Here is a 26,347-nt window from a genome sequence, read left to right as displayed (position 1 = left end):
AATATTGATTCAAACACAATTATTTTTAAATTCGCTGTTCGTCCTCTGTCCTGTATAGCATACTACTTAGGTCATTTTGAAAAAATTTTATTCAAATTAAATTTTTCCTCAATTTCGGGAAATTTTTATTTGTGATTCAGTAATTTTAAGGACAAAGGCACTTAAATCGGTTGGCCCTGTGCTGATGAAGAAGAATTCAAAATATTTAGACAACTATCTAAAGATTTTAACCAAAATACTGTCTTCATTCGTCGTTCAGAAATTATTTCAAAAACTTGTGCTCCTTGTTTGGATTTTTTTACTTATTTTATTCTAGTTATAAATACAAAATATATGATTGCAATTATGTAGGTATTCCATGCAAAATACAACAATTATTGAATATAATTGTAACAATGAATTTTAACAATTACAAGTTGGGAAAAATCAGCATACATTCCAATATTATATTAGAATAATTGGATTTTTTCTCCTGGCAAGTAATTGAAATATACATCTTCTTCTTCTTCTATATACATAAGTACAAATAATTGTATTCATCAAAATCGATATTTTTCAAATGACATAATGAGTAGGTATGTTACAAATTAGTTAGGTATCAAATTTACTGAAAATAACTACAAACATTTTTCCAGTCAACAAAGTTTGATCAATAATGTTTAGCGACAGTCATGAATCATTCATCTGACTGAAAATACTTTTTTTTTCCAAAAATCCTGTCTCTAAGCAGAATAAAATTCATCAAAAAATATTTTCGAATAGAGTTTTTAAATCAATATACCTTCATATTTTTTCTGAGAATTTTTCCTTCGAACTTGGTACCTTTAGTTTATATAAATAATTCTCTTGAAATTGGCATCTGCATTCTCAGATTTTTATTGGTCTTTCATAACAAGGTGCGATCACGGTGAAATGTGAAGTTCAAAATGATGCTACTCTCGATATCAGCCTTTTGGTTTTTTATAATGATCTCCAAGGAGATGACTAATATACTTATAAATTTATGATTTAATTAAGTTTAGAAAAATTATACCACAGTGTTCCAGACAATTTTTGATATCTTAGGTAAACGCTTCTTTTTATAAATGTTTTTACTGAAAAAACATGTTTAAATCAGGGTTCATGAACTTTCTCACAAGACTAGTTTTTTAATGTTATCTTAAGTTCATAAAATCATTTTCTAAAAATAATTTTGATGTAGGTACCTCCTAAAAATAACATTGCTCAACTGCTGCTTTAAAACATCGAAATTTGTCGTTTCTGCACATAAAATAATAATGAATTCGTCATGACCCTATATCTAGTAATAACATTATCATTTTTATGTGATAGTTTGGGTATAACTCGTAATATAGGGTGGGGCAGAATAAAGGACGTTTCAAAGAGTGCGAAAAAAGTAGAATAATAATATTATAACTTTCTTTTCTTGGACTAAATTTTAGATTACTTTAGAGCAATAATTCAAAATACCTACTCTTTTTTTCGACAATTCAAATTGATGTGTTATTATCCTACATTAGTTCTTGATGGCAACTCAATCTATACATAGCTTTTTAGCAATCGCCAATTCTACGTCCTAGCATTGTTCCAAGGCAATATATTCTTTAGCATAAGTCTCGATGTTTAATCTAACGGTGGTACTTAGACAAAACCTCAAAATATACTTGGGCTATATACGCGCTTCAACAATGTTTAGAAATCAGTCCTCATTTGTGAAGAACTTTAAGAAGAATTAAGAATGGTATTATAAACAAATTTGAAAGTGAATTTTCTTTACACGATAAAATAAAAGATTACCAGTACTGAGCTGGACTTGATACCACTTTCAAATAAGTCTAGAATACGACGAATTGTGAGTCAATTAACTGAATAATGAGGTCCAAGAATTCTGCTTGAATTTCTCTCAATTATTTACAAATGAGCATTGATTTTAATGAAACAATTTAATAATTTCTGAACATTGCTTAAACGTGTATCTTTCCATAATTAAATGGAATAACCTGTTGAACTTAAATGACATAAGAAATGTCAGAAAATAATACACAGTGTTGCCATTATGAGCATTTTAAATTGTATAATTACTGGACTTCTTATTAGTGCTGTTTGTTTGGTTGAGGATATATGTACCTATACATTTTCTTCGTCTATTCTTCTCATATAGAACTGCTAAAAACTCTGATTATTTCTTGTGGATTCATTAGATTTCATTGAACTTATTGGCTACTCCAAATGGGTATTCGTACATTTGTATATATCACCCAGGCGATTAATATATTCATGCCTAATAAACTGTTATGTGATAATTAGTTGGTAAGATCAACCACCATTTAATAAGAAACAGAAGATTCCATGAAGGTCACTAAGAAGATTCACCAGAGAGTAATAGAGTGTCCAAAGAATATTAATATTGCTCAGTCTAAAATAAAATCTTTTAATCAGATGAAAAGAGAGTATATAGAAGCTGTAGATGTTTGTTTTGAAAATCGAATGCTGTGCAAAAAATGTTTCAAATTTCCAATATTTCTCACTCCGCTAGCTATCTGAAACAGAACTCGGATTTCGTTCTAAAATCGTTTTTTTCTGTCCTACCCAAAATCGGAGTAACAACGAATCTAAATAAATAGATCCTATCTTATAAAAATATATCTATTGTTCACATATGTGTATAAATAATTTTTCGGTTTCGCTACTGTTCCCCACAAATTCTAGGAAATGACGAATAACGAGCCTATACGGAAAATACAAGAATATCTTATTTCTTATTGACTTCGTCATCAGGTTCGAAGGAATGGTCTTCCTCTGTGATAAGTCTCAACCTCACAGTTTCATCTAAAGGGTCATAAATGGCACTGGTGATCGGTATCAAAACATTTTCAACCTCCACACTGTCGACCTTAATGGGTGGCGACGTTATTTTCCTATCGTTGGGAGACATATTGGAACACTTTGTGGTAGAAACCAGAGTCCTCTGTTGCGTTTCAAGTTCGCACGTCCTGTCAGACTTGCAGTTCGCAGGCGCTCTCGGTCCCATCCTAGCTGCGGTGTTGTCGAAACACGGCAGAACAAGTTTGAACTCCTTACGAAAATTCTCGTTCAACCAGGCATACAAAAACGGGTTGTAACAAGTCGATGACATCGCTATGGCATGCACCAGGAAGAAAATGAACAGATGATACTCCCATTCGTTCACTTCCGTGTAAAAATCATAGATAACATTGACCGTGTTCAGTGGCATCCACGAGATGAGGAAAATCGCGACCATAGCAATCAGCATCCTATTTGTTCTTCTTTTTCTTTCTCTATCCGCCTCCTCTTTCTTGGAGGTCTTCGATCCCGGTTTACTTTTGGCACGATCGTTCAGTTTGACGGAAACTCGTATGTAACAGTAAGCCATTACTAAAAACGGTATGGCGAACTGCATGGTAGAGGTTATGCCTCCGAATATTTTCCTAATGGCTTCGTTAGGCCATATTTCCTCACAGTAGTATTTGGTCACACCTTTCGTTGTATTACCGCATGTTGTTGTGTTGCACGTGCTGTTTTGTATAATTACATGTTTGGTGTAATAGCCGTAAGGCAAGGTAACAAAAATAGCGAACAACCAAATGGCGATTATGATGAAGATGCAGGTAATCAATTTCATCCTGGGTTGAAATGGATATATGATAACTAGATATCTATCTATCGCAATGGAGGTGAGTGTGAGCGTTGAGATATATACACTTATACTTTGAACAAACGTCAATAAATGACATATGAAGCTCCCGAATATCCACTTTCCAAGGAACGTGTAGATTGGAGTGAATGGTACTGCAAATATACACAGTAGAATATCTGATAACGCTAAATTAGTTATAAATAAATTCGTAACAGTTTGCATGGCCTTGTTTTTCATCACAACGTAACATACGAGTACGTTACCGAAAATGCCTAGAATGAAAATTGAAGTGTATACTAACAGAAATACAACTTGCACTAAATTGTTGTCTATAAGATCGTAGACGTAGATGGTGGAATTCATATCCGTTATGTTATTGTGGATTGGTTCTCTAGTTCCCATTATGTCTTTATCTAGTGTCGTTTTCTTCAAGCTGTCATCAGATGTTGTTGGTTGGGCAGTTGCAATCGTTGGGCATCTTCAGATGAAGCCATTTGAGCTAATCTGCAAAATTATTGAGTTCTTTAGTGGAAAATATTAACAAATCATTGATATTAATTATTTTTCATTATTCTCTGTACTCTATTTGATGTCCCTTAATACCTCACAGACACTGCGATCATTCAAAGTGCTCATTCTAAGCTTTGAGTATGACAACACACTAGTTGGTTTAACTGGCCCATAGAGTAATAAACATAGATACAGGGAGTGTACGCAATTTTTACATGTCCCCAACATGGTTAGATTACGATGTCGGATTGTGATATATTTTCGAATCCACAATTTTACTATATCGTAATGAATGTTTATTATATTGAATGAAATATATTTATTTGAGTGATTCTCGATTAGATATGCAAATTTGAATATTTGGAATCCGATGTTTTTCATAATTGTCGCATTCATAATAAGCAGAATATTTATTACTTTCTATATCTACCTGCTGAAATCCAAGGTTTGGCAACTTTTGCTCTCCTAGTGTCATCGGTTGTTTCACGTCGTTTGTCGCGCTTGAAGTTTGTTTTCTGAATTTCTGATATATTTAGGTATTCATTTCAATATACACTGCTCAACAATTGATAGGGATCACTTACTTGTTCTAAATTTATTTCTGAAATATTCGCTCCAAGATTATAAATTTAGTCAGATATCAGAGTATTTTCAGTTGATAATATGGTTCACTTGAGAAAAGAATGAAAAAATGGAAAGTTGGAGAGAAAAAAACACTTTATTAGGAACGCTCAAAATTCTGTGTTTGAATAACATACAAATTTTATGATGAAACCACAAGAAGGCTGAAGTTTCGGTTAAGCTAGTACCTAATTGGTTCCCCACGAGCTCGTCTCAAGCATTCTACCCTACGAGGCATACTTTCGATCAAACGATTTATAAAATTTTGGGGCAAATTCGTCCAAATATCCCGTAAAGCGTTAGAAAGGTCCTCCAGGTTATTGATCGGTTGTTCTAAGGTTGACAATTGTCTAGACATCTCAGACCAGACATGTTTGATGCAATTCATGTCTGGAGAGCGAGCTGGCCAGTCCATCCTATCAATAGCATGAGTTTCTAGCGCTTCATTAACCAGACGACTACGGTGTGGACGGGCATTATAGTCAATTAAAATGAAATTCTCGCCCACGGCAGCCGCAAACGGAACAATGGGTTCAATAATCATATCGTGATATCTCTGGCTGGTCATGGTGGTGTTCTGCAGAACAACCAACTCTGTGCGTTGGTTCAAACAAATGCCTCCCCATACACATATAGAATCTCCGCTAAAAGCTGTTGTGGGTACCATAAACTGTTCTGCATACCTTCGACCTCTTTCCCTCCAAGCAAGAATACGTCCATCGGAGTTGACCAAACGAAATCTAGACTCATCCGTAAATAAACATCGGCTCCAATCTTCAAGTGTCCAATTGCGGTGCTCCTCAGCCCATTGCCGTCGATGAACCCGGTGTTCCCTATTCAAACGGGGATGTTGTACCCTCCTACGTGCTCTCAAACCACGAATATGTAGTCGTCGTCTTACAGTCTGGTTCGAAATTAGAACTCCTGTTGCAACTCTCAGTGATCTATTGATCTATAACACCTTATGTGTTTGAACGAGAGAAAAAAACAGATTTAATAACAAATACCACATTGCTTTTCACTTCACCTGTAACAGCCTACAGATAATAATCGATTTTGTGAACAAGAGCCGATGAAGTGAGGAAGACTTTGATATAATCAACTCAAAACATCTTACTTTTTTCTTAGAGAATATATGATGTACAGATATTCAAGAGATAACTTGAAAAAAATACAAATGAAGAGAAGTTCATAAGTGATCCCTAGCAATTGTTGATCAGTGTATTTCGAATTAATATGAAACGTTGATTCACTTTGAGACATAAAAAGTGCGTTCTTTGTGGAGAAACTCGCGAATTGAGTGAAATCTCGTATCACTGATGTTTTCATTTCCGCGCGCTTCATGTCAAATTTGATAATTCATGTTGGGGACAAAATTTGCTTTCTGAAAATGACACATACTCCCCCTATTTATGTTTATAACTCTGAGCTCCTAGCTCAAAATTTATAAGAGTTATCGACCTATCGAGCAGTGTTGACTCACCCTGTATAATCCTCGTAACACATCGAAAATTCAGTCACGGATACTGTTATCTATCATTATTATGGCAGAAAAGTACACATAGAATATTGGATACCAAAATTATTTCAATTTCAATTTCGGACAGAGAAATGTAGAGAAACTCATTGGGATATTTCAGGAATCCTGACAACTATTTGCATATTATTTCAGTTATGTATACTCATCGTTCCACGGAAATTCAATTCGTGTTGGTATTGATTCCATTGTTCCGAATCTGAATATCACGCAGGCATGATTTGAATACCCACCTGAATTCAAATCCAGCTTCACATATACGATGAACGGACGAACAGAACAAAAACAGAAAATAATTAGTTTGCGAGAAAAGGGGATCAATTTACATTTTTATCCAAGTGGTGGCACCACGTCATTTAATAAATCCCAGGCCTGACACTTAGAAACAGAAAGTTGAGAATTTGGAAAAAGAAAATACCATAATAATCTTAAAGAGGAAAATAGAATCTTAGAAAGAGGAAAATAGAATCTCAAAAACTAGTCATAGGATTGAATTGGACCCAGAGACTTTTTTGTTCAAGAGGTCATATTTTACAAAATACAAAAATTTCAGAAAAATTAACCGGTGACAATTTTTACATTCGAAAATGGAAAATTGTTTACATGAAAAAAACCATCACGATTTTTTCTCCAAATTCAATCATTTACTCCTTGCTATAATATCTATGTTTTACCAAAATAAATAAAATTTAAACAGCTCCTTCTGACTGTTGCAATTTCTCTGTCAGTTAGTATATATTTCTATGCCTTAGTTACAAGAAGTGAAAGGAAATTATCATCATTCAACATGATACCGGACTAGTAGACTGTGAAGACTAGACTCTTTCACTTCTTGTAACTAAGGCATACAAATATATACTAACTGAGAAACTGCCAGAAGGAGCTGTTTAAATTCTATTTTTTTTTTTTGGTAAAACTTAGATTAGCAAAGAGTAAATGATTGAATTTGGAAAAAAAAATCGTGAAGGTTTTTTCATGTAAACAATTTTTGTTACTTCAATATTGTAGTCGTTTTTTGCAAGGTTTTTAAATTCTACAACAAACCAGCTGTTCGAGGAGATCCAAAGTCGATGTTCAGTTGTTGAAATGCCTAGAGCACGTGTACGCGGAATTTATCGCCAGCTAATGAATTTGAAAGAGGTCGAATTATTGGTTTACGGAAGGCGGGGTTGTCATTTCGAGAAATCGCTAACCGTACGAACAGCAATCCAACTACTGTTATGAGATGTTGTCAAGCGTGGTTGGATTTCCCAAAATCGAAGAAGAGTAGGCACCGGACGTCGAAGGGGCACAAATGAAGTTCGAGATCGACGTATAAGACTTATGGCCATTAGAGACTGATTTGCGACAACTCGATCTTTGGCTGATGAGTGGTTAGGAGAACAAGGTCATCCTGTTAACTGTCCGAACGGTTAACCACCGAATAAAGGTCTTTTGAACTGCAGCATTATCTACCCCATCTTGTGTTACCTCTGACGGTTGAGCATCGCCGGCAACGATTACAGTGGTGCAGAGAACGTCAACATTGGAATGAGGAATGGCATAAGTTCATTCAGGTCGTCTTTTCCTACGAATCTCGATTCTCCTTTGGTGCACATGATGGCCGAAGAACACGATGTCTGGGAGAAAAACGTGAACCTCAGTTTGATGTTGAGCCTCATGAACACCGGACAGTAGGCGTTATGGTATGGGGTGATATTGCACATGCAAGTAGGTCACCTTTAGTCTTTATCCGAGGTAACATGACGGCGCTGCGTTACATTCAAGAAATTGTGGAGCCATATGTTCTCCCTTACCTTAACCGGCTCGAGAATCCAATATTTCAGCAAGATAATACCCGACCTCATATTGTCAGACTTAGTTTAAAATTTTTCTAAGCGACCCATGTGAATCTTTTGCCATGGCCGCCCAGATCCCCCGATCTTTCGCCCATAGAGCATGTTTGGGACATCATGATTAGAAGGCTTGGAAATTTACCCCAGCCCAAACTTTTGGCGGCTCTCAGGTTGCTTGGAATAGTATCCCTCAAGAAGAAGTAGACCATCATTATTGCATCAATGCCGAGACGTGTTGGGGAGTATATAGATAATAGCGGTGGACAAACACATTATTAACAAATTTATTGAAAAAAAATTGTAAACTCTTCGTTTTTTACTCCAAATTTCAATCATTTACTCCTTGCTATACTATCTATGTTTTACCAAAAAAAAAAATGAAAATTTAAAGAGCTTCATCAGGGTGTTTCAGTTTCTTTGTCAGTTAGTACATTTAATGGTCTACCAATCTTTCCCCTTCCTGTTGCACACAATATTCCCTCCACAAAATTTGGTTGCTGAAACGCCGCCAGTGATGTATAAAACGAACTCAATTTCAGAATGTCAAATTGATCAACAAAATGGAATGAGCTGTTGTCAAGTGAGGAAAAGCGTCGCACAATTTAATGAAGTAAAACCCTGAGATTAAGTGGTTTATACTCCGATAAATTCATAGTACTCGGATGAAGAGATTATTTTCATAAAAGAATTAATGAATGTTTCGGGCACCAAGGATAAATTTACATAAACGAAATGGTGAAATGGAAATGACGTAAATTTTCTCCCCTGGAAATCAATATGAAAATTGCGTTCCTGAATGATTTTGGTTTGTTGTCTCCCACAATAATCCCTTAGAATCGTTCTAAGAAAAACACCACTCAGAATATCCTTTGTCTACTTGTTAGGTATTGTAGGGTTTGTTACTCCTTTCTTCTCTCGAAATATACTAACTGGCAAAGAAACTGCAACACCCAGAATAAGCTGTTTAAATTTTTTTTGGTAAATCATAGATATTATAGCAAAGAGTATAGCAGACAGAATATGAAAGAAATTATTTCTTATTTTATACATTTTTATTAATCTAAAAATATAACAAAGTACAGGGTGTTACATTCACACCAATTGCCGCTAGACAATAAGTATTGTTAATTTAACTGAAAAAGAATGTTACGCGTTACTTTATGAGCACACACAAACTATTGTATTTTTGTCCATCCTGTACCAATTGGAATCAACATGTGATACATTTTTGGAATCAGCTCATCTAGAGTAATCGGAAAATTGGGACAGAATGGGGGTGTTCTATTAAAAAAAAAAACAAAAATTTCAACGTTTCTCCTTTCCCATCGATACGAATCATCATGACTGAAATGGAAAGAAAAATATCTCGAAGAATAAAAAAAGGTTAGTTACAGCACGCGGTGTTCCCAAGCGGTCACCCATCCAAGTACTAACCGCGCCCGACGCTGCTTGGCTTCAGTGTTCTGACGAGAACTGGCATTTTCAGCGTGGTATGGCCGTAAACAACTAACATAGCGATATTCTCTAAAATATCTCACACATTAGAGGCGTTATTGAGTTATTCCTTATAAAAATTGAAATCGACTATGGATATTAATTCTGATTGTTGATTGAAGCTTTTAGAACACATTAGGTCATATCTCAATGAAATTTGAGGAAATTCCGAAATCAGAAAATATTTTTCGGAAAAAAAATCCGAGAACACCTCGGTCATCTCAAGTTAATTCCCATATTCTATTCCACAATCAACGTAAATCTCAGAAGGAACTATTTCTCCAACTATCACAGTTGAATTTTTGTATCGGAACATTTCACGTCGAAAATATCTCAACCAAAACCAAAAGATACTGGCGCCTTCATCAATTTGTTACTCATGCGACTTGGAATGTTCCTCCCAGTAATAAGAAATCTTCATATTCAGAAATGTCTCTTCGATGTCTGGAAAAGGACCTTGAAAAAAAATATTATAAAAATTGTATCGTGGTGGTAGATTGCAGCTCTAAAGTTCCCTTTCTAGCTTAGGCAATGCCTAATTATCTGAATATTACGAAAAATATACAAAAGAACAAAAGCTTTGCTTCCTTAATTACTCTTATGTCCGATTTGTCTCAACTGGCAGATAGATATCTAAATGTTGAAGTTATTCAGTTCAATTGTGGAATAGAACTTAATATTATGAATATGCAAATTATGACCACCGAATTCAGTTGAATTTTTTAGAATTCAAAATGAAAGTTTTTGAAATGACTTCGATTATATTGAAATGCATTTGGTATTTTCAAATGAATATTTGAAAATACCAGAAAAGAGCAGTTGAATGACTGCTCCTTTCAAATAATAAATCAAATGATAATGATAATAGTGAGATTCGATTGAATATATCCTTAAATAAAATAAATACTTGAGGGAGAATCTTCAAATTCAATTGTCTTTATATCGGAGAGAATTTAAAAAATCAATAACCCTTTAACCTTTACGTCTAAAATTATATCTGCTCCGTCTGTTTCTGAAACACAGTTATATAATATTCACCTAATTAGAAATTAATGCATCGTCAATATGAAAATGAACGGTCTGGGTACACAAGCGTAAGGAATCGAGGGTGGAGCATTCACCAATTTGTTGCCAGGGCGCATTCGAGCTCAGGTTCATTCGAATATAATCCATTCATTTCATTTAATATGAAATGAGTCATTATATGTTTTGATTTATGAACATTCATCTAGAATGATATTGAATCTATTCTAACTGACAAAGAAACTGCAACACCCAGAAGGAGCTGTTTAAATTTGATTTTTTTTTGGTAAAACATAGATAGTATAGCAAGGAGCAAATGAACGAATTTGGAGAAAAAATCATGAAGGTTTTTTCATGTAAACAATTTTTGTTTCTTAAATATTGAGGTCGTTTTTTGCAAGTTTTTTAAAACCAGATGTTCGAGCTGATCCAAAGTCGATGTTTAGTTGTTGTTAAAATGCCTAGAGCACGTCTACGTGGAATTTATCGCCAGCCAAGTGAATCTGAAAGAGGTCGAATTATTGGTCTATGGGAGGTGGGTTGTCATTTCGAAAACTCGCTAACCGTACGAACAGAAATCCAACTACTGTTATGAGATCTTGTTAAGCCTGGTTTGACAATGTATCGAAGGGACACAAATGAAGTTCAAGATCGACGTCTAAGACTTATGGCCGTTAGATACTGATTTGCGACAGCTCGATCTTTGGCTGATGAGTGGTTAGGAGAACAAAGCCAAACTGTAACTGTCAGAACGGTTTACCTCCGTATAAGATCTTTTGGACTGCTTCATTATCGACTCCACCTTGTGTTACCTCTGTCGGTTGAGCATCGGCGGCAACGATTACAGTGATGCAGAGAACGTCAACATTGGAATGTGGAATGGCACAGATCGTATTTTCTAATGAATCTCGATTCTCCTTGGGTGCACATGTAAATTTTTTGCCATGGCCGCCCAGATCCCCGATTTTTCGCTCATAGAGCATGTTTGGGACATCATGGGTAGAAGGCTTGGAAATTCACCCCAGCCCCAACGGACTTTGGCGGCTCTGAGACTTGAAGTACAGGTAACTTGGGATAATATCCCTCAAGAAGAAATAGACCATCTTATGGCATCAATGCTGAGACGTGTTGGGGAGTGTATAGATAATCGCGGTGGACAAACACATTATTAACAAATTTATTAAAAAAAAATTGTGAACCCTTCGTTTTTTCTTCAAATTTCAATCATTTACTCCTTGCTATGCTATCTATGTTTTTCCGAAAAAAAATTAAAATTTAAACAGCTCCTTCTGCAGTTTCTTTGTTAGTTGGTTTATTTCAAAAAGGGGATAATTGTCACAACAATTGTTTCAATTCCAAATCGCTGTTGATTCGTGTTCTCGAATACAACAGTGATCAATATGGTAGAATTACGATCACGTCATCGTGAAAACATCACAATATAATAATAAATGTACAAATAGGTACTAATTCAGAATTCAGATAATCTCTAGACCGAATCATTCTGAACACGCCTACTTGCCATTGTTCAAATGGCATCAAACTATCTTTATTTAACTAATGTGAATTTACCTCCGTTTTTCGTACTTATTAGATATCTACTCAACTCCCTAGCGAGACGTATCGTTGCCTATAACATATACATATCTTTATAATATATCGTTGGTGATATATTCATCAACATTGCGTTGAAAGTCTCACGTCATTCTATGTTTTCAAGACACGCCACATAAAGGGTGTTTTTTTAGAGCTATAGAACTTTAAATTGCAATAAAACAACGATGGATTATTCGATTGACATGAATTTTATTTATCCGCAAGATAATCTTGTGGCATTACATTTTAAATATGACTTCTGGCATATGACCGCCATGGCTGGCTCGGATGTAGTCCCATCTGGACGTTCAATTTTCGATTACTTCCAACATTTGTGGCCGTATATCGGCAATAACAAGGCGAATGTTGTCTTCCAAATGATCAAGGGTTTGTGGCTTATCCGCATAGACCAATGACTTTACATATCCCCACAGAAAGTAGTCTAGCGGCGTTAAATCACAAGATCTTGGAGGCCAATTCACAGGTCCAAAACGTGGAATTAGGCGGTCACCAAACGTGTCTTTCAATAAATCGATTGTGGCACGAGCTGTGTGACATGTGCGCCGTCTTGTTGGAACCACAGCTCCTGGTCATCATCGTTGTTCAATTCAGGAATGAAAAAGTAAATCATGGCTCTATACCGATCACCATTGACTGTAACGTTCTGGCCATCATCGTTTTTTTGAAGTACGGACCAATGATTCCACCAGCTCATAAAGCGTACCAAACAGTCAGTTTTTCTGGATGTAACGGTGTTTCGACATTCACTTGATGACTAGCTTCACTCCAAATGCGGTAGTTTTGTTTGTTGACGTAGCCATTCAACCTGAAGTGCGCTTCATCGCTAAACAAAATAAAATGGACGTAGTGCGCGATACGTGTTCCGCACAGAACCATTATTTTCGAAATGAAATTGCACTATTTGTAAGCGTTGTTCAGGCGTGAGTCTATTCATGATGAATTGCCAAACCAAATTGAGAATAAATCACTTGACAGCTGTTAAATCGGTCGCCATTTCGAACAGAAATGCCAACTTAAAGTTATATACCTCGAAAAAAAAAACACCCGTTAGATGAAAGTTGAAATGAATATGAATTTGAGTTCCCGTCATGGCTTTTGCCATTTTTATTTCAAATCACCCCAACTCTAATCTTTGTGTTCCGAAAGTTTTTCGTTAGAAACAATAAATCAAAAAGGATTAAATTAACTTTTTTTAAAGCTATAGACCGATCGGAATATTATACCCAGGTTTCTTAGAATTTACGAGCATGTTTTATGAAAGTATTATAAGAAAGTCCACTGTTCTTTATGGCTCTTAACATGGCTACTTACGTTATAAGACGATCGATGCAGAGTTATTTCCAGGAAGAATTGAAAATTCGTTTGAGAATGATAAGCTTCTGGTCGGTTCGTTTATTGATCTGGCAAGTGCAAGTAGGATTATTTGTTCGGTAACGTTTTTTATTTGTAAAACTTCTAAAACTAGGAATTGGAATCCAAGTACAAATAACAAATGAATCATTTCTTATCTTTTGGCATGGTCTTGGAAGGTGGAGATGTTGGAAATGAAAAACCTGAAGGTCTTATGAACTAGCTCACATACAAATTATACATAAAAAAAACTTTTGATTTGTGCCGATCGTATAAGTATGAGTTTTTTTGGGAAACCCCTAGACAGCTCAATTTTATTCAGTGGGAGTCATCTTGATTTTTATCAAATGGCAAATGTAGTGAACACAAATGGCATAAGAAATGTCAAAATATAATACAAACACTCACCACTATAACCATTTTAAATTTCTATTTGAAAGCTCTACCTCAACAAGCCGAATATTTGAACGAATTTGAATTAAAAAATGTTAGAATTGCCTATCTGTCATTTCTAAACTGTAATAGTGTTTTTGTTCAACATTTTTTCTTACATTCTGTAACATTTGTGGCGTTATATACATATTTTATTACACGCTTACACTATTTTCTGACAAAATAGTCTAGAGGTGTCGAATCAGGAAATCTTGGAGGCCATTATATGTGCCTCATTAAAACTAGTATTTTACTTTCCAAACGAACTCTAAATAGCATATCAGTATATTCATAAAAATAATTGCAAAATCTACAAAATAATGTGTCACTCGACCCCATTGGAATTGGAAAATTCATGTTTACGGAAATATCCCGCTGGACTATAAAAATAATATTCATTCATACGTGTTGCAATTAAATATCACATACATAAATATTCGCCATTAAAAAAGTTTTATGGCTTGTCAAAAACTAATTACAGACCACACATATAAAATTAATAGGAAACATGAAATATATTGTAATAATCGTAAAACACATGAAGAGCTTTCAATACTCATGTGACAGAAAATTCAGTTCAAAAACTCAGCCAAGTTATGAATAGTCTTTTCTAGAATGAAATTTTTCATCATTCTAGTGGATGCAGGTTCTTACATTTCTGGGAAGTTTATTATAAAGCTTTAGGCATGTCTGATTTTGACATTTTGGAAATGATAATTTTTCAGGAATTTTCTCTGGTGTTGATGAACATATTTAACAAAAATAGGTATCTCTCTACAGCTGTCGCTGATCCTCATCTGGTATATGGTCCTAATGTCACTTTTCTGCTTCATGAGAACATTTTGAGCATCTACACATTGCCCCCAGAGTAATATGCCACAATATGCCAAACTAAGGAAAATTTCAACTTGGCAATGTTGGTATCTGTTATTTGGCTCATTCTTCTGATAGGAAGAAAAAGTTAATAATTTCATTGTATAGATTACCTACATGCTCGCTCCAGTTAAAAGATTATTGGAATACATGTCTCAAGTATAATAATGATAAATCATCAGTTTGGCTTTTTGTTTGTGAATACAAACTTTTGAGTTTTGATCGAATTCATCAGTAATCCATTGGCTGAAAACCAAATATGTGCTTACATTTCACTTATATTGGTTTCTTCATAAAAACCATATCTGTTACATTTGGAGTCACTACATCATCAGCATAACTGCAACATTTGTTAGATGTCATATTATTAATATCTTTCATCAAAAAAACTGGGCCCAGAATTGATCCCTGAGGGACACAACACTCTATTTGCTCCAGTAGTAGGAACTACCGATGGCTTCACTTATTACTATGGATGTCTCTTCTTCCTATTCATTATATGCCCCAAAAATGTTCTCCAAAACGTCAAGCATCACAGTAATTGTTGTCCTATACTGCCTAAAACCATGTTATGCCGTTTAAAGTAGTGTTTTATTCTCAAAGAAGTCTATCAGACTGTTTTATGTAGTCCATCCATATTAGTTCTTATCGTTGCCCTCTTACAAGTGACAACATTTTTTTAAAGTGCTAGGAGCAACTTAGATCACCCCATCAAACCCTGTTCTGATATAAACTGATTGTTTTAGCTGGAACAAACTTATCAATTGGAAGCATGCTAGCATAAACCAATTTAAACTAGGATACACAGTTGGTCTTGAGTTGAAAACTGAACAATAAGGCGAAGTAATATGATTCAGGATAACTTGATTATATATATATTGAGAGAATAATCGCATGAGATTGGCATTTCTCCATCCAAAACCTCTGTAGGTTATGGATTTGGGATACTGGAAGTGGTGGACGTAGTAATAGTTTAGAACTTTCAGCAAGGGTAACACGAAGAGGTTTATAATCTTCAAGTCACATAGTTTCCTACCTATATTATTTGATATAAAAGGGAATCTAAAAAGATGTTTTCTAATGGCATGTTGTCGAATTATAATAATATTTTGGTTTGTTCAATAATTTATCACACTTCAAATTGATGAAAAACAATTCAAGAAAATTGTTGAAAAGTTGCATTTAGAACTTAAATAACAATTTCAATCATCGTGCAAAATTTCATGTTGAGTGTCAACAGAACCATAGAAAATTAAAGAAAAATATAAAAATTTCCAATATTTCCTTGACCTCAAAATCGGAGCTGAGATTTTGGGTATTGATATGAATTAATAATTTCAAGCTGATTACTTCATTAAAACTGTAGAAAATTCAAGAAAAGGAAATAGGAAATATCTACAAAATCAAGCTGTTTTGTTGCCAAGACTGCGTATAGAATAACAATTTCAAGCTTCGTTCGAAATTTCTTGTTAAATACGTCATCAGAACCATAGAAAATATTCTAAAACAATTTCACAATAATTCCATACCAACATAACTAGCCGAGTTGAGATTTTAAAACCTTCTCAAGAGGATAAAAAATTGATAATAATATTAGGGAAAACTGTACGATTAAATAAACGCAGATATCCGTGGAATCCGAGTATTCCCATGGGAAAAATTATTTTATGAAGAACTGCCGTCGATTTAGGGAAGAATATAAAATTAACTTCAAGAGGAGGAACGCCAAAAATTTCAATAATGCAATAGGGAATGCCGTTTCAAGGGTTGGTAATGGGTTAATAAACTTAAACGGCGCATTTTTTCAGAGGCTATATCTTTTCTATTCAGTAACACGGATTCTTAGTTTAATGATCAATATATACAGTAAGTAATTTCCGATAAAATTGAAAGGAAAATCATGAAATATTCTTCGAACAATACAAAACGAAACCAGAAAGAAGATATCTATTTTTTAAATTTTTCGATACACAGGGTGGTTCACTGCGATGGCTCATTAGACGTTTATGGAAAACGAATCCTAATTTTGTGCTGAAAATTTGCATGTTGAGGTTTGAGACAACAATATTTCTCCCGAAAATTATTAGTTTCTGATTTAAAATGGCGCACCCAGTATATGACTGCATCATTAGAGAGCTTATTTGATAACAATTTCAGCAACTTGGGTGAAGACTCAACAGTTTATGATTTAATGGGATTTTTATGGAAAAAAATGGTGGCGACGGGAATTCACATTTTTTTGAATTCTCGATTCTGACAATAAGTAGTTTTATAAGACTGTTTTCAATTTGGACCAAAAATGTACAGGGTGTTTATGAGAAGATCATAAACTTGTACAACTTAAGATTTTCAAATTGCAACCTATATTTTTTATTCTTTAAGTCAATTTAACGTATAAAATAGGTGGAATACTTAAGCAAATCCTACACCTAAAAGGAAAACTTTAAGAATTATCGAGGGCGAACATGAAATGTGGATTAACTGCAATTTTCAACTGAATTTAACTTTCGGAAAACAGAAAGAGACTAAAATTTCATGAATTTTAATTAATTGTTCTTTGAGACTGTTGAGAATCGATAGACCAGTAAAAATTTTCCAATTGATATGAATGAAAACTCATTCATGAAATTTCCAATTTAGTTATTTACAAAATTTTAGTCTCTGTCTGTGTTTTACGAAGGTCGCAGACTACATCCAATCATTTAGAAATTGCGGTTAATCCTCATTTCAACTAACCGACAATGACATATTTATAAATCACATCTATATATGCTCATATACAGTTCTATTATCTCCTATTTAAACTAGAATCACAAATACATTCAATAATATCTCAGAATTAGATTTTACTGACATTTTGTGGGTACTTATAGGGATCAGAGAATTCATTTTCAGAATAGAACAAGCTCACAAAAGCTCTTAAATCCACGTGATAAGTGCTTTCCTCGATTAGAACACAATCCCTTTTTAGATTTTCTGCAATTTTCTGTGAACCTAACCTCCCCAATATAGAAGAACTATTTACAAAAGATTCAATCAGATCAAAATAACACAAGGAACAAAGCATTAGCAAGAGAGACTTTGTGTTCACAACAAGTAATTAACAAGAAATAAATCCAATTCAATTTCACGACTCCGAAGTTCGATTTAAAAGACTGTACTTATTGTGTAGGCGGAATCAATTCAATCTTTTCGATGCTACTGTCGCTAGGATACTCGTATAGAGTTCAACATAGTCTCTGACGCAAGTTCCTCCGCGATATTATTGTCCTGAATTCGTCTCCCACTGTTCGATTCAAATTTCCACAAAAGGACAATAGTTGATCGATCACAGTATCGGAAACAGATAAGAAATTATCCCGAGATAAGATAAACTGCCGTTAGGCTTATCTATACGAATCTGTAACGTTCAATTTATTGGACCATCTGATACAACAAGTTGTTGGCTGTTCGGAGGGTGTAAAAGAGAATAAGTGATTAATGTATACTAACCTTATTAGTCTGTCGGAACATTACATCAGTTGAATAAACATAAATATATAACGGAAGGATTTATAGTGAAATTGAATAATTCAGGGCTTTTTAAGTTATCATTCGCGGCCGACGGTTACATATTCACGTTGAACCGACGGTTGAATTGTTGTTAATAAGGATTATAGAAGAAAACAAGCCCCGAATGGTATAATTTTGTTAAGGACACCGGCCGAGTATGACTGTTTGAGTAAAATCGGAAAAAAGTACCTTTGTGTCCGGTGTCGGCCGCTTGGCCCTGCAAGAACTCAGAAGCACAACGTAGCTATTTTCCACATCTCGGCGGCGACAGGTTGAGGTGACAATTCCACAGCATCGCCATGGGATGGAACGCAGAATCAGGGAAAACCGATATAGTCGTCGTCGCTCTGGTTACCGTAACAAATAAACCTCTTGACGCATGTTTAATTTAGACAGTGTAGGGTATCGACACGCAGACTTGCCGAGATGCATCGGCGGAATACTTTAACATTTTTTCTTTTTGAAGGGCAGCGTTGTTGATCCGCCCTGGATCGAAATTGCTTTCCGGGAGATCAACGCAGATTCGAAATTTATTCGCTTCAGATAACTATGTGGGGCGATTTGTGAGGCAGGCGCAACGGAGGTCGGAGGCAGGTCCGGGTTGGCTTTGTCAGGTGGACGAAGGCGTTTCTTCACCCATGAGTGTTCTTTGTTAATAACCGGGTGTCCCAAGTTATCGTATACGGGCAATATCTAGCTTATTTGACAAGATATAGTCCGGTCAATTTAGACCAAAGAATGAGGGTGAAGACATATAAATTCCCAACAAGCTGAAAATGAGTATAGATGTTCAAAACATAATTATAAACAATACCTGACAGTTCTCCATCATTCCCGTGTAAGGAAACAAATTTATTCAAGGTCAAAAAAAGAGTTTTTTGCGATTTTCAGCAAAACGGTAAGTTTCATCATAAAAGTACCTGAGACAAAAATTGTAAATTATCTACAAAAAATGTACAAATAGTTTTTTTCCTACGAGCCACCGTTTCTGAGATATACCGATTCAAAAAGTTATGAAAGTTATTATACTCATAATATGCATGAGTACGCCACGTATATACATCTCTAGAGTTGTTATGTATTATACAGGGTGTCCCTAAACATGCGGCAAAAATTCAGGGGGTTGTTCCTTGGACTATTTTAAGCATGTTTTGTCCTTGGATGATTTTTGAAAAACCTCTTTGTTTCGAAGATACAGGGCGAACAACATTTTTCATATTTTTAAAATTAATAATAGTTTAAATAAAAATGCGTACCGCACTGTGTTTACTAAGTAGGTACAATTTATTTTTAAATTTGTTTAACAACATTCCAATTACTAAAAACGGCCAGTTTTTTGACTAAAAATTGATAAGTGCAGATGGTAAAGGAATACAGATTAAACACGGTTTTCATTTGAATTCGTTTTGTGATGTATTAGCAATTAACATTTTATCTTTGACTATTATGAATCGCTATACAAACACCGAGATGACTGACATGCATTTCATTTATGTTTTTGTAGGTTGAGTTGAATTTTCATGTAATTTTTCATAATAAAATGTTATTATCTGAAATTTTGTTTCCCCTATATCTTCGAAACAAATAGGTTTTTCAAAAATCATCAAAGGACAAAATATTCTTAGAATAGTCCAAGGAAAAACCCCCTGAATTTTTGCCGCATGTTTAGGACACCCTGTATATTATATTATATACGCTTTCTTCTTTCTATGTACGGAGCTCCTGAAAAAACGGCCTGTTTAGATAAGAAGCAGGAGGAGAAGAACAAGAATTTGAAAATTACGAATCAGACGAATGAACTTCATCACTTTTTTAAATTTATACCGCTTTTATCTTTTCCAATCATTGAAAGTGGGAAAACCACATTAAAAAAAATGCGCTAAGTACACTACCTCATAGGGTGGCGTGGAAACGTGTACATATTATGACGATAACAACTTTTATAACTTTTTGAATCGGTATATCTCAGAAACGGTGGCTCGTAGGAAAAGAACTATCGATACATTTTTTATAGATAATTTTATAATCTAAAATTTTTGTTAAGGGTACTTTTATGATAAAACTTACCGTTTTGCTGAAAATCCTGAAAAACTCTTTTTTGCCTTTTTTTTTGACCTTGAATATTTTTTTTTCCTTACACGGGAATGATGGGGAACTTTCAGGTATTGTTTATAATTATGTTTCGAACAATTTCACTCATTTTCAGCTTGTTGGGAATTTCGAATGTCTAAATTGACCGGACTTATAAAAATTGCTTTGTATAACATCAAAGTACCTTCCCCAAAGGTTCATACATTTGACAGCGCTGTGGTAGCTCCCCCTCACTTTTTATTTTCAAATGGCACCCCCTGTATACTGTCAGTGGAAATTACGTGTCATTCTATTTGGAATACAACGATAGCATATACTTGGTATTTTTTTATTAAAAACAAAAAAACATTAACATTTTGTGAAGTATGAATTGCAACCAAAATACCTTCTATGCAATTCAAAAAACGGAGAAACATTCAAAGTAAGTTTTTTGTTATAACATCGGTTTTTTAAAACAAAAAGATTTATCTACTTCTCATATGTGAAGTTTGTACAAACATGGGTATTGGGTGGAGGCATTTCATTTTTATAAGGATAAAAAGAAGTCACAAAATATTGATATTTTTGTTGTTATTACTGAAAAAATACCAAGTAGGTGCTATCGTTGTATTCCAAATAGAATGACACGCAATTTTCACTCACAATATACAGGGGGTGCCATTTGAAAATAAAAAGTGAGGGGTATAGCTACCACAGGGCTGTCAAATGTAAGAACCTTTTTATACATCATTGGGAAGGTACTTCGATGTTATTCAAAGCAATTTTTAATTTTTTTATAATATTGACTTTTTCCCTCATGAAAATTTTGGGGTTTTTTAGAAATGTATCTCCTTGATAAATATCATTAACGTATTATTGACGTTTGCCAATGTCTAGTTTTTCTTACAATTGGAAACAAATATGCAATATTTTTGGCCATAAAGATGAATTGTAGTGATTTTGTCTGTCTGGGAGTCGCGCCACACTTTACTACGGCCCCTGCGGGCTTATCAAGTCCGCCGCATTACGGCAGAGTCCCCTCTCCACGATGGAGGGAGAGGGTGTCTTGGGCAGAGGTCGCTGCATAGCCCAACTGAAGTGAAGAGTCTACCTGTGTGTTCGCAATTCCTTGTTATAGCCTAAACTTCTACAATTCTTATCCGATTGTATGGCTCAAAATAACGAACTTTCGAAGATTTATTTTTTTAGGATTTAAGATAGTCATCATTTTATCTCAGTTTGAATATTTAGTGTATAATTTTGCGAATACTTTTATAATAACATGGTATAATCCATTGGAAAAAACCTAATTAGATTATTGCAACTAAAATTACTTTCCTCATCTCTTTATGTTTGAATATTGTCAAAAAACTATGAAACTGCTGTAAATAATTAAATTCATTTCGACAAATTACACAACAGGTTGCATTTTTTGAAATGGATGAATTAGGCACTTCAACTTAAGAGAAACTAGATTTCACAAAATAAGTTTTAAAGAATAATTTATTTGTATTTTCAAATATCTGTTCACATAACTCTAAAGAGTCAACCTTTTTCACAGATGCAATGACATCAAGAACATGAGTAATATTACAAGGTTCATTTCTAGACTTCACTAAACTATTTGAGTTCCATTTTTCTTTTTTTACACTAGGCATAATGTTATCTTTAGAAATAAATTGATATCCTGCATGAGTTGGACGAATATCACAATATGGACAATCAGTTTCGATAAGAATTTTATCCACTGGCAATTCAGCAACAACACTCAAATTTTCTTCAGTTTTTAGAGAACATCCATTCAAACCAATAAAATATCCTAAATCTATAAACTTATTAGCTTCTTCAAGAGTTCCATCAAATGAGTGTATCACTCCAGAACATTTGAAATCTTTCAAGATCTCATAGACATCATCAGCAGCATTTCGACAATGCAAAAATAATGGCAAATCAAATTGTTCTGTAAGAGTCAGCTGTAGTTTAAAATATTTTTGTTGAGTTTCCTTAGGGCAAAATTGTACTCTATCGTAATCCAAACCGAACTCTCCCAAAGCAACTACCTTATTCCTATTATTTTCAATCAATTCACTCAAACTGTTGAGATAATTAGACGGATTTTTATCTTCATCAAATTCCGAACATCTTGTGGGATGGCAGCCTACAGTGCAAAATAACCTATTATCCAATTTGGCTAACTCAACAGCTTTTTTACTTTCTGTTAGATTTCCTCCAGTAATGATAATTTTGGACATTCCCACTTCCCAACTTCGATTCAAAACATGTTCAATATCAGCTTGGTGTTTGAGGCTACCATTGTATATTCCTGAGAACATGGAATCAGTTAAGTTTGCAGCAATATCAATGAATCGTTTCATTTTATCGTTCTTAAATCTGATGTGAGAACGGATTCAGAAAATTTATTGTTCAATATACATAAATATAGAATACAGCTGATTAACTATTTTTCATTTATAAATTTTAATCACTTTATCTTGTATTCCTACAAATCCTATAATTTATAGATGTTATTGATAATATTGATATCAATATATATATCAATATTCTTCAGAGGTTAGGATTCTACCAGAGAATATTAAAAATATCAAAAAAAGATTTTTTCATATTTTCAAATTCGAATGTTACTTTTTTTGTCTTTTAATTCAAAGATCAAATAATAGTATTATTCGATCTTGATTAAATTGTGAATTGAGAAACAATATTTCTTATCAGACAATTGAAATGATTTAAGAAAAGGAAAAAACACATATACGTCAAGGTCAAATACAGTTCATCCAAATTGAGGTTAACTTACCAAAGTTTCTTGTTTCGCAACAGCTTTGAAGAGTTTTTAGGTATTTTCTGCTGTAGTTGAGTACTTGGCATGACAAAATACGATCTCACTCCTCAAATGGGGGTATATTTGGATCGCCATTTGGTTTTTCCATTACTAGAATTTTTGTCAGCTAAAGAAGTTAGTATCAATTATTTTTAGGTTAATCCAACTACTTACACTGAAATCTTTTCCAGATTTATAATGATCAACAATTATTAAAGATATACTGAGTTAAACCAATATGATCGATTACGCTAGAGATATTAGAAATCAATTATATCCAAGAGAAGTACCAGAATCATTGAAAGAAAGGCGTCAAATTGTAGTTGACAAACTTTAGGAACTGCAAACGGTTGTAGATCCAATACTTCATATTTTAAATGATGAAGAAGTGATAGAAACAATGAGGGATTCTGAAACCCTTGTAAATTACTTGTCTAAGGATTATAAGGTAGTATATGATGACAACATGTTCACAATTGAATAATATATACTTTTTTCTTCCGCAGTTTGAAATAGAGATGATTGAAAGTTTATACAAATTAGCCAAGTACAGATATGACTGTGGAAATTACTCTGCTTCCACTTCTTATCTTTTATTTTAGTATGCTTGTTCTTCCACCTAATGACAAAAATTACTTGTCAGTATTGTGGGGAAAGTTTGCCTCTGAAATACTTGTGCAAAACTGGGATTCAGCTTTAGAAGATTTGAATAAGTTGATTTTTATTTGCTTCTATTTTGAGCCGGCCATCTTTTTGTATACTTTACTGAAAAGTCTTAGTTTCAATAAATTCTTCATTTTAGATACGCTGGGGACATCAAGATTTTTATTGTAATTATCAAAGAATAATATAAAATGAAAATTGTTTTATTTACACTAGTTTCTTTATATCTCAAATCTACATGGCAAGTTGAATAAATATCAACCTTTTTCTAGATTTTCTTAACTTTTACAAGTTGCCATAGGTCTTGGAAAAAATTGAGTGAGGATAAGAAACTTAAATATTGAAAATAAATCTTTATTCTTGTTATTCCTTTGTACATTTTACCAAAGATAGTTCATTTGAAACTATGTATACTATGACATTCATTGTAGCAATAATAAGATCACTTGTTTTAACTTTAGTTGGCTTCTTATTTGTTAATATTCTGAAATACTACAAAAAGGCCATAACTACTTAATTATTTTTTAATATTAATATTTTGTACATAATATTGTTTGAATTAATCATTCTAAAATAATTTTCACAGGTATGAACATGAAATAAGTCATCATTCGCCTCCCCTAAAAGCTCTGTATTTATTGAGATCATTAGGAAATGTCCTTGTCAACTCGAGCAACATGTTAGCTTTGAATTTTCTGTAGGCATCAATTTTTCCTTTTACTTGTTCATTTTTAGCCAGTGCTTTTTCAATACAATCCTTAGTATATAGCTGAGGGTTCCTTCCTTGATCGATATAGCTAAAAGAACAATCAAAATTTTTCATGAATATTGCTATCAACTGGAATTTATATTGATCAAGATACATATTGAAAGAATTGCTACATAGCAAGTTAATTGGTCTATTATTTTATTTTTCTAAAATGCCAGTATTGATACAATTTCAGCATTATTTTTTTAATTACCGAAGGTATCATTCTATTCTTGATATAGAAATTATAACCATTTTAGGTTCCATAAAATATGAGCAATTCAACTAAAAAATATTAAATTATGCAATTCAAATTTCAGTTTCTTAACAAAAAGAAATCTCAAATTCATGTACACTTATTTCCACTAAATATTAGCAGGTTTCACAAAATTTTTATTATAATGATTTTTGGATCAAATAATTTGTGTTCAAATCTATCCCATTATTGGATCCACCATATATTTCAAACTACAATCAATGAGTTGATCGGTGAATCTACATTTTATAATGCTGATGGCTTTCACAGACAGATTTTACAGACACTATATCAATGTGTGATTTAATTAATTAAATTTTCAGAGTACTTACTCAAACACCTCTAGAGGAACATGAACATCTTTCACTTGTGATTTTAGCTTATCAACTTCCTGCAAACCACTAACAAGTGCTTGTCTGGAATTAAAAAAAACAAAGCAAAATTACAGTAAAAATCAGATAGAAGGGTACAAATTGAATGAATAATATTGATGCAGCTGGTGCCTTTTTGTACTGACAAAGCATTCTAGTGCTTCAATACACCCCAGTTAGCATGGTGAGAACTCTTCCAATGAAGAATTCCCATTTGAGGTCAATTGAAGAGGTTCTCTTGAGTCGTCTATTAGTTTTCATTAGTAACATACCATGGTGTATGATCATAGGATATTATGAAATAGCAACTGTATTATAGACTTTTTAATGCGTATATCGTTCTTCCTTTGATTTTATTCATTCAACAAAGTGTTACTGTTAATTTTCAATATTCTATGTATCCAACCAAATCTTTATTCGACTAAATGAATTTGCCTTGGTAAAGTCTAAATATATAGCCAAATTTTGGTTTATAATTAGCAGCCTGATTTCAATGGTCCTAACCCATTTTCCAAAATATTTTTAGTAAACTCCAAATACTTACAACTTTTGATTCAACACATTCTGACTCTGAGGTTGAAAATCACTGACTATTATGTGAATTTGACGAACATTTTCTATGAACATTTCTAATTGAGTTTCCAAATTTTCGAGGGATGATGCCATCGTGGAAAATTAACTGAAAATATTCTCGAGAAATAAATAATGTCCACAACTTTCACTATAATTCATACGACAATAATAATTCCAATATGACAAATCCATAAACCACAGATTATTTATCAAATCTGTGACTCAAAACCACAGATTAAAAAAGTTCTTTTTTACTAATCGTAACACTGATGGTAAAAAAATCATAATCGCCGATTTCGAGATATATACATATGAATAGATAAAGCTA

General features: G+C 33.7%; 3 protein-coding genes and 1 non-coding gene across 5 annotated transcripts; all 4 read right to left on the bottom strand.

Annotated features, from left to right (window-relative positions):
- Positions 1–2,268: 2,268 nt before the first annotated feature.
- On the bottom strand, positions 2,269–19,018 carry LOC123673731 (prolactin-releasing peptide receptor-like). Its single transcript, XM_045608377.1, has 2 exons — positions 18,692–19,018; positions 2,269–4,162 (listed from the first exon to the last, which is right to left on the bottom strand). Exon 2 carries the CDS (start codon positions 4,058–4,060, stop codon positions 2,753–2,755), a length of 1,308 nt encoding a protein of 435 aa, XP_045464333.1. The 5' UTR covers positions 4,061–4,162; positions 18,692–19,018; the 3' UTR covers positions 2,269–2,752.
- LOC123674293 lies at positions 9,547–9,665 on the bottom strand. The gene has a single exon (XR_006746638.1). It is a non-coding gene; the product is annotated as a 5S ribosomal RNA (ribosomal RNA).
- A 2,999-nt stretch (positions 19,019–22,017) lies between the features above and the next one.
- LOC123673900 (putative deoxyribonuclease TATDN1) lies at positions 22,018–23,543 on the bottom strand. 2 transcript variants are annotated; one of them, XM_045608655.1, is made up of 2 exons: positions 23,385–23,543; positions 22,018–22,895 (listed from the first exon to the last, which is right to left on the bottom strand). In XM_045608655.1, exon 2 carries the CDS (start codon positions 22,822–22,824, stop codon positions 22,033–22,035), a length of 792 nt encoding a protein of 263 aa, XP_045464611.1. In that variant the 5' UTR covers positions 22,825–22,895; positions 23,385–23,543; the 3' UTR covers positions 22,018–22,032. The 2 variants fall into 2 exon arrangements, with proteins under 2 accessions (XP_045464611.1, XP_045464610.1); XM_045608654.1 differs by lacking the exon at positions 23,385–23,543 and having other exon boundaries at positions 22,018–23,156.
- Positions 23,544–24,581: 1,038 nt separating this feature from the next.
- On the bottom strand, positions 24,582–26,199 carry LOC123673901 (mediator of RNA polymerase II transcription subunit 10). The gene is made up of 3 exons (XM_045608656.1): positions 25,991–26,199; positions 25,408–25,491; positions 24,582–24,868 (listed from the first exon to the last, which is right to left on the bottom strand). The coding sequence occupies exons 1-3, from the start codon at positions 26,110–26,112 to the stop codon at positions 24,679–24,681; spliced, it is 396 nt and encodes a 131-aa protein (XP_045464612.1). The 5' UTR covers positions 26,113–26,199; the 3' UTR covers positions 24,582–24,678.
- Positions 26,200–26,347: the final 148 nt, after the last annotated feature.

The sequence above is a fragment of the Harmonia axyridis genome, chromosome 2 (assembly GCF_914767665.1).
Source record: "Harmonia axyridis chromosome 2, icHarAxyr1.1, whole genome shotgun sequence".
In the NCBI taxonomy this organism is placed as follows: Eukaryota; Metazoa; Arthropoda; class Insecta; order Coleoptera; family Coccinellidae; genus Harmonia; species Harmonia axyridis.
Note: the sequence above shows the minus strand (reverse complement) of the source record. Positions and strands in the feature narration are given on the sequence as shown.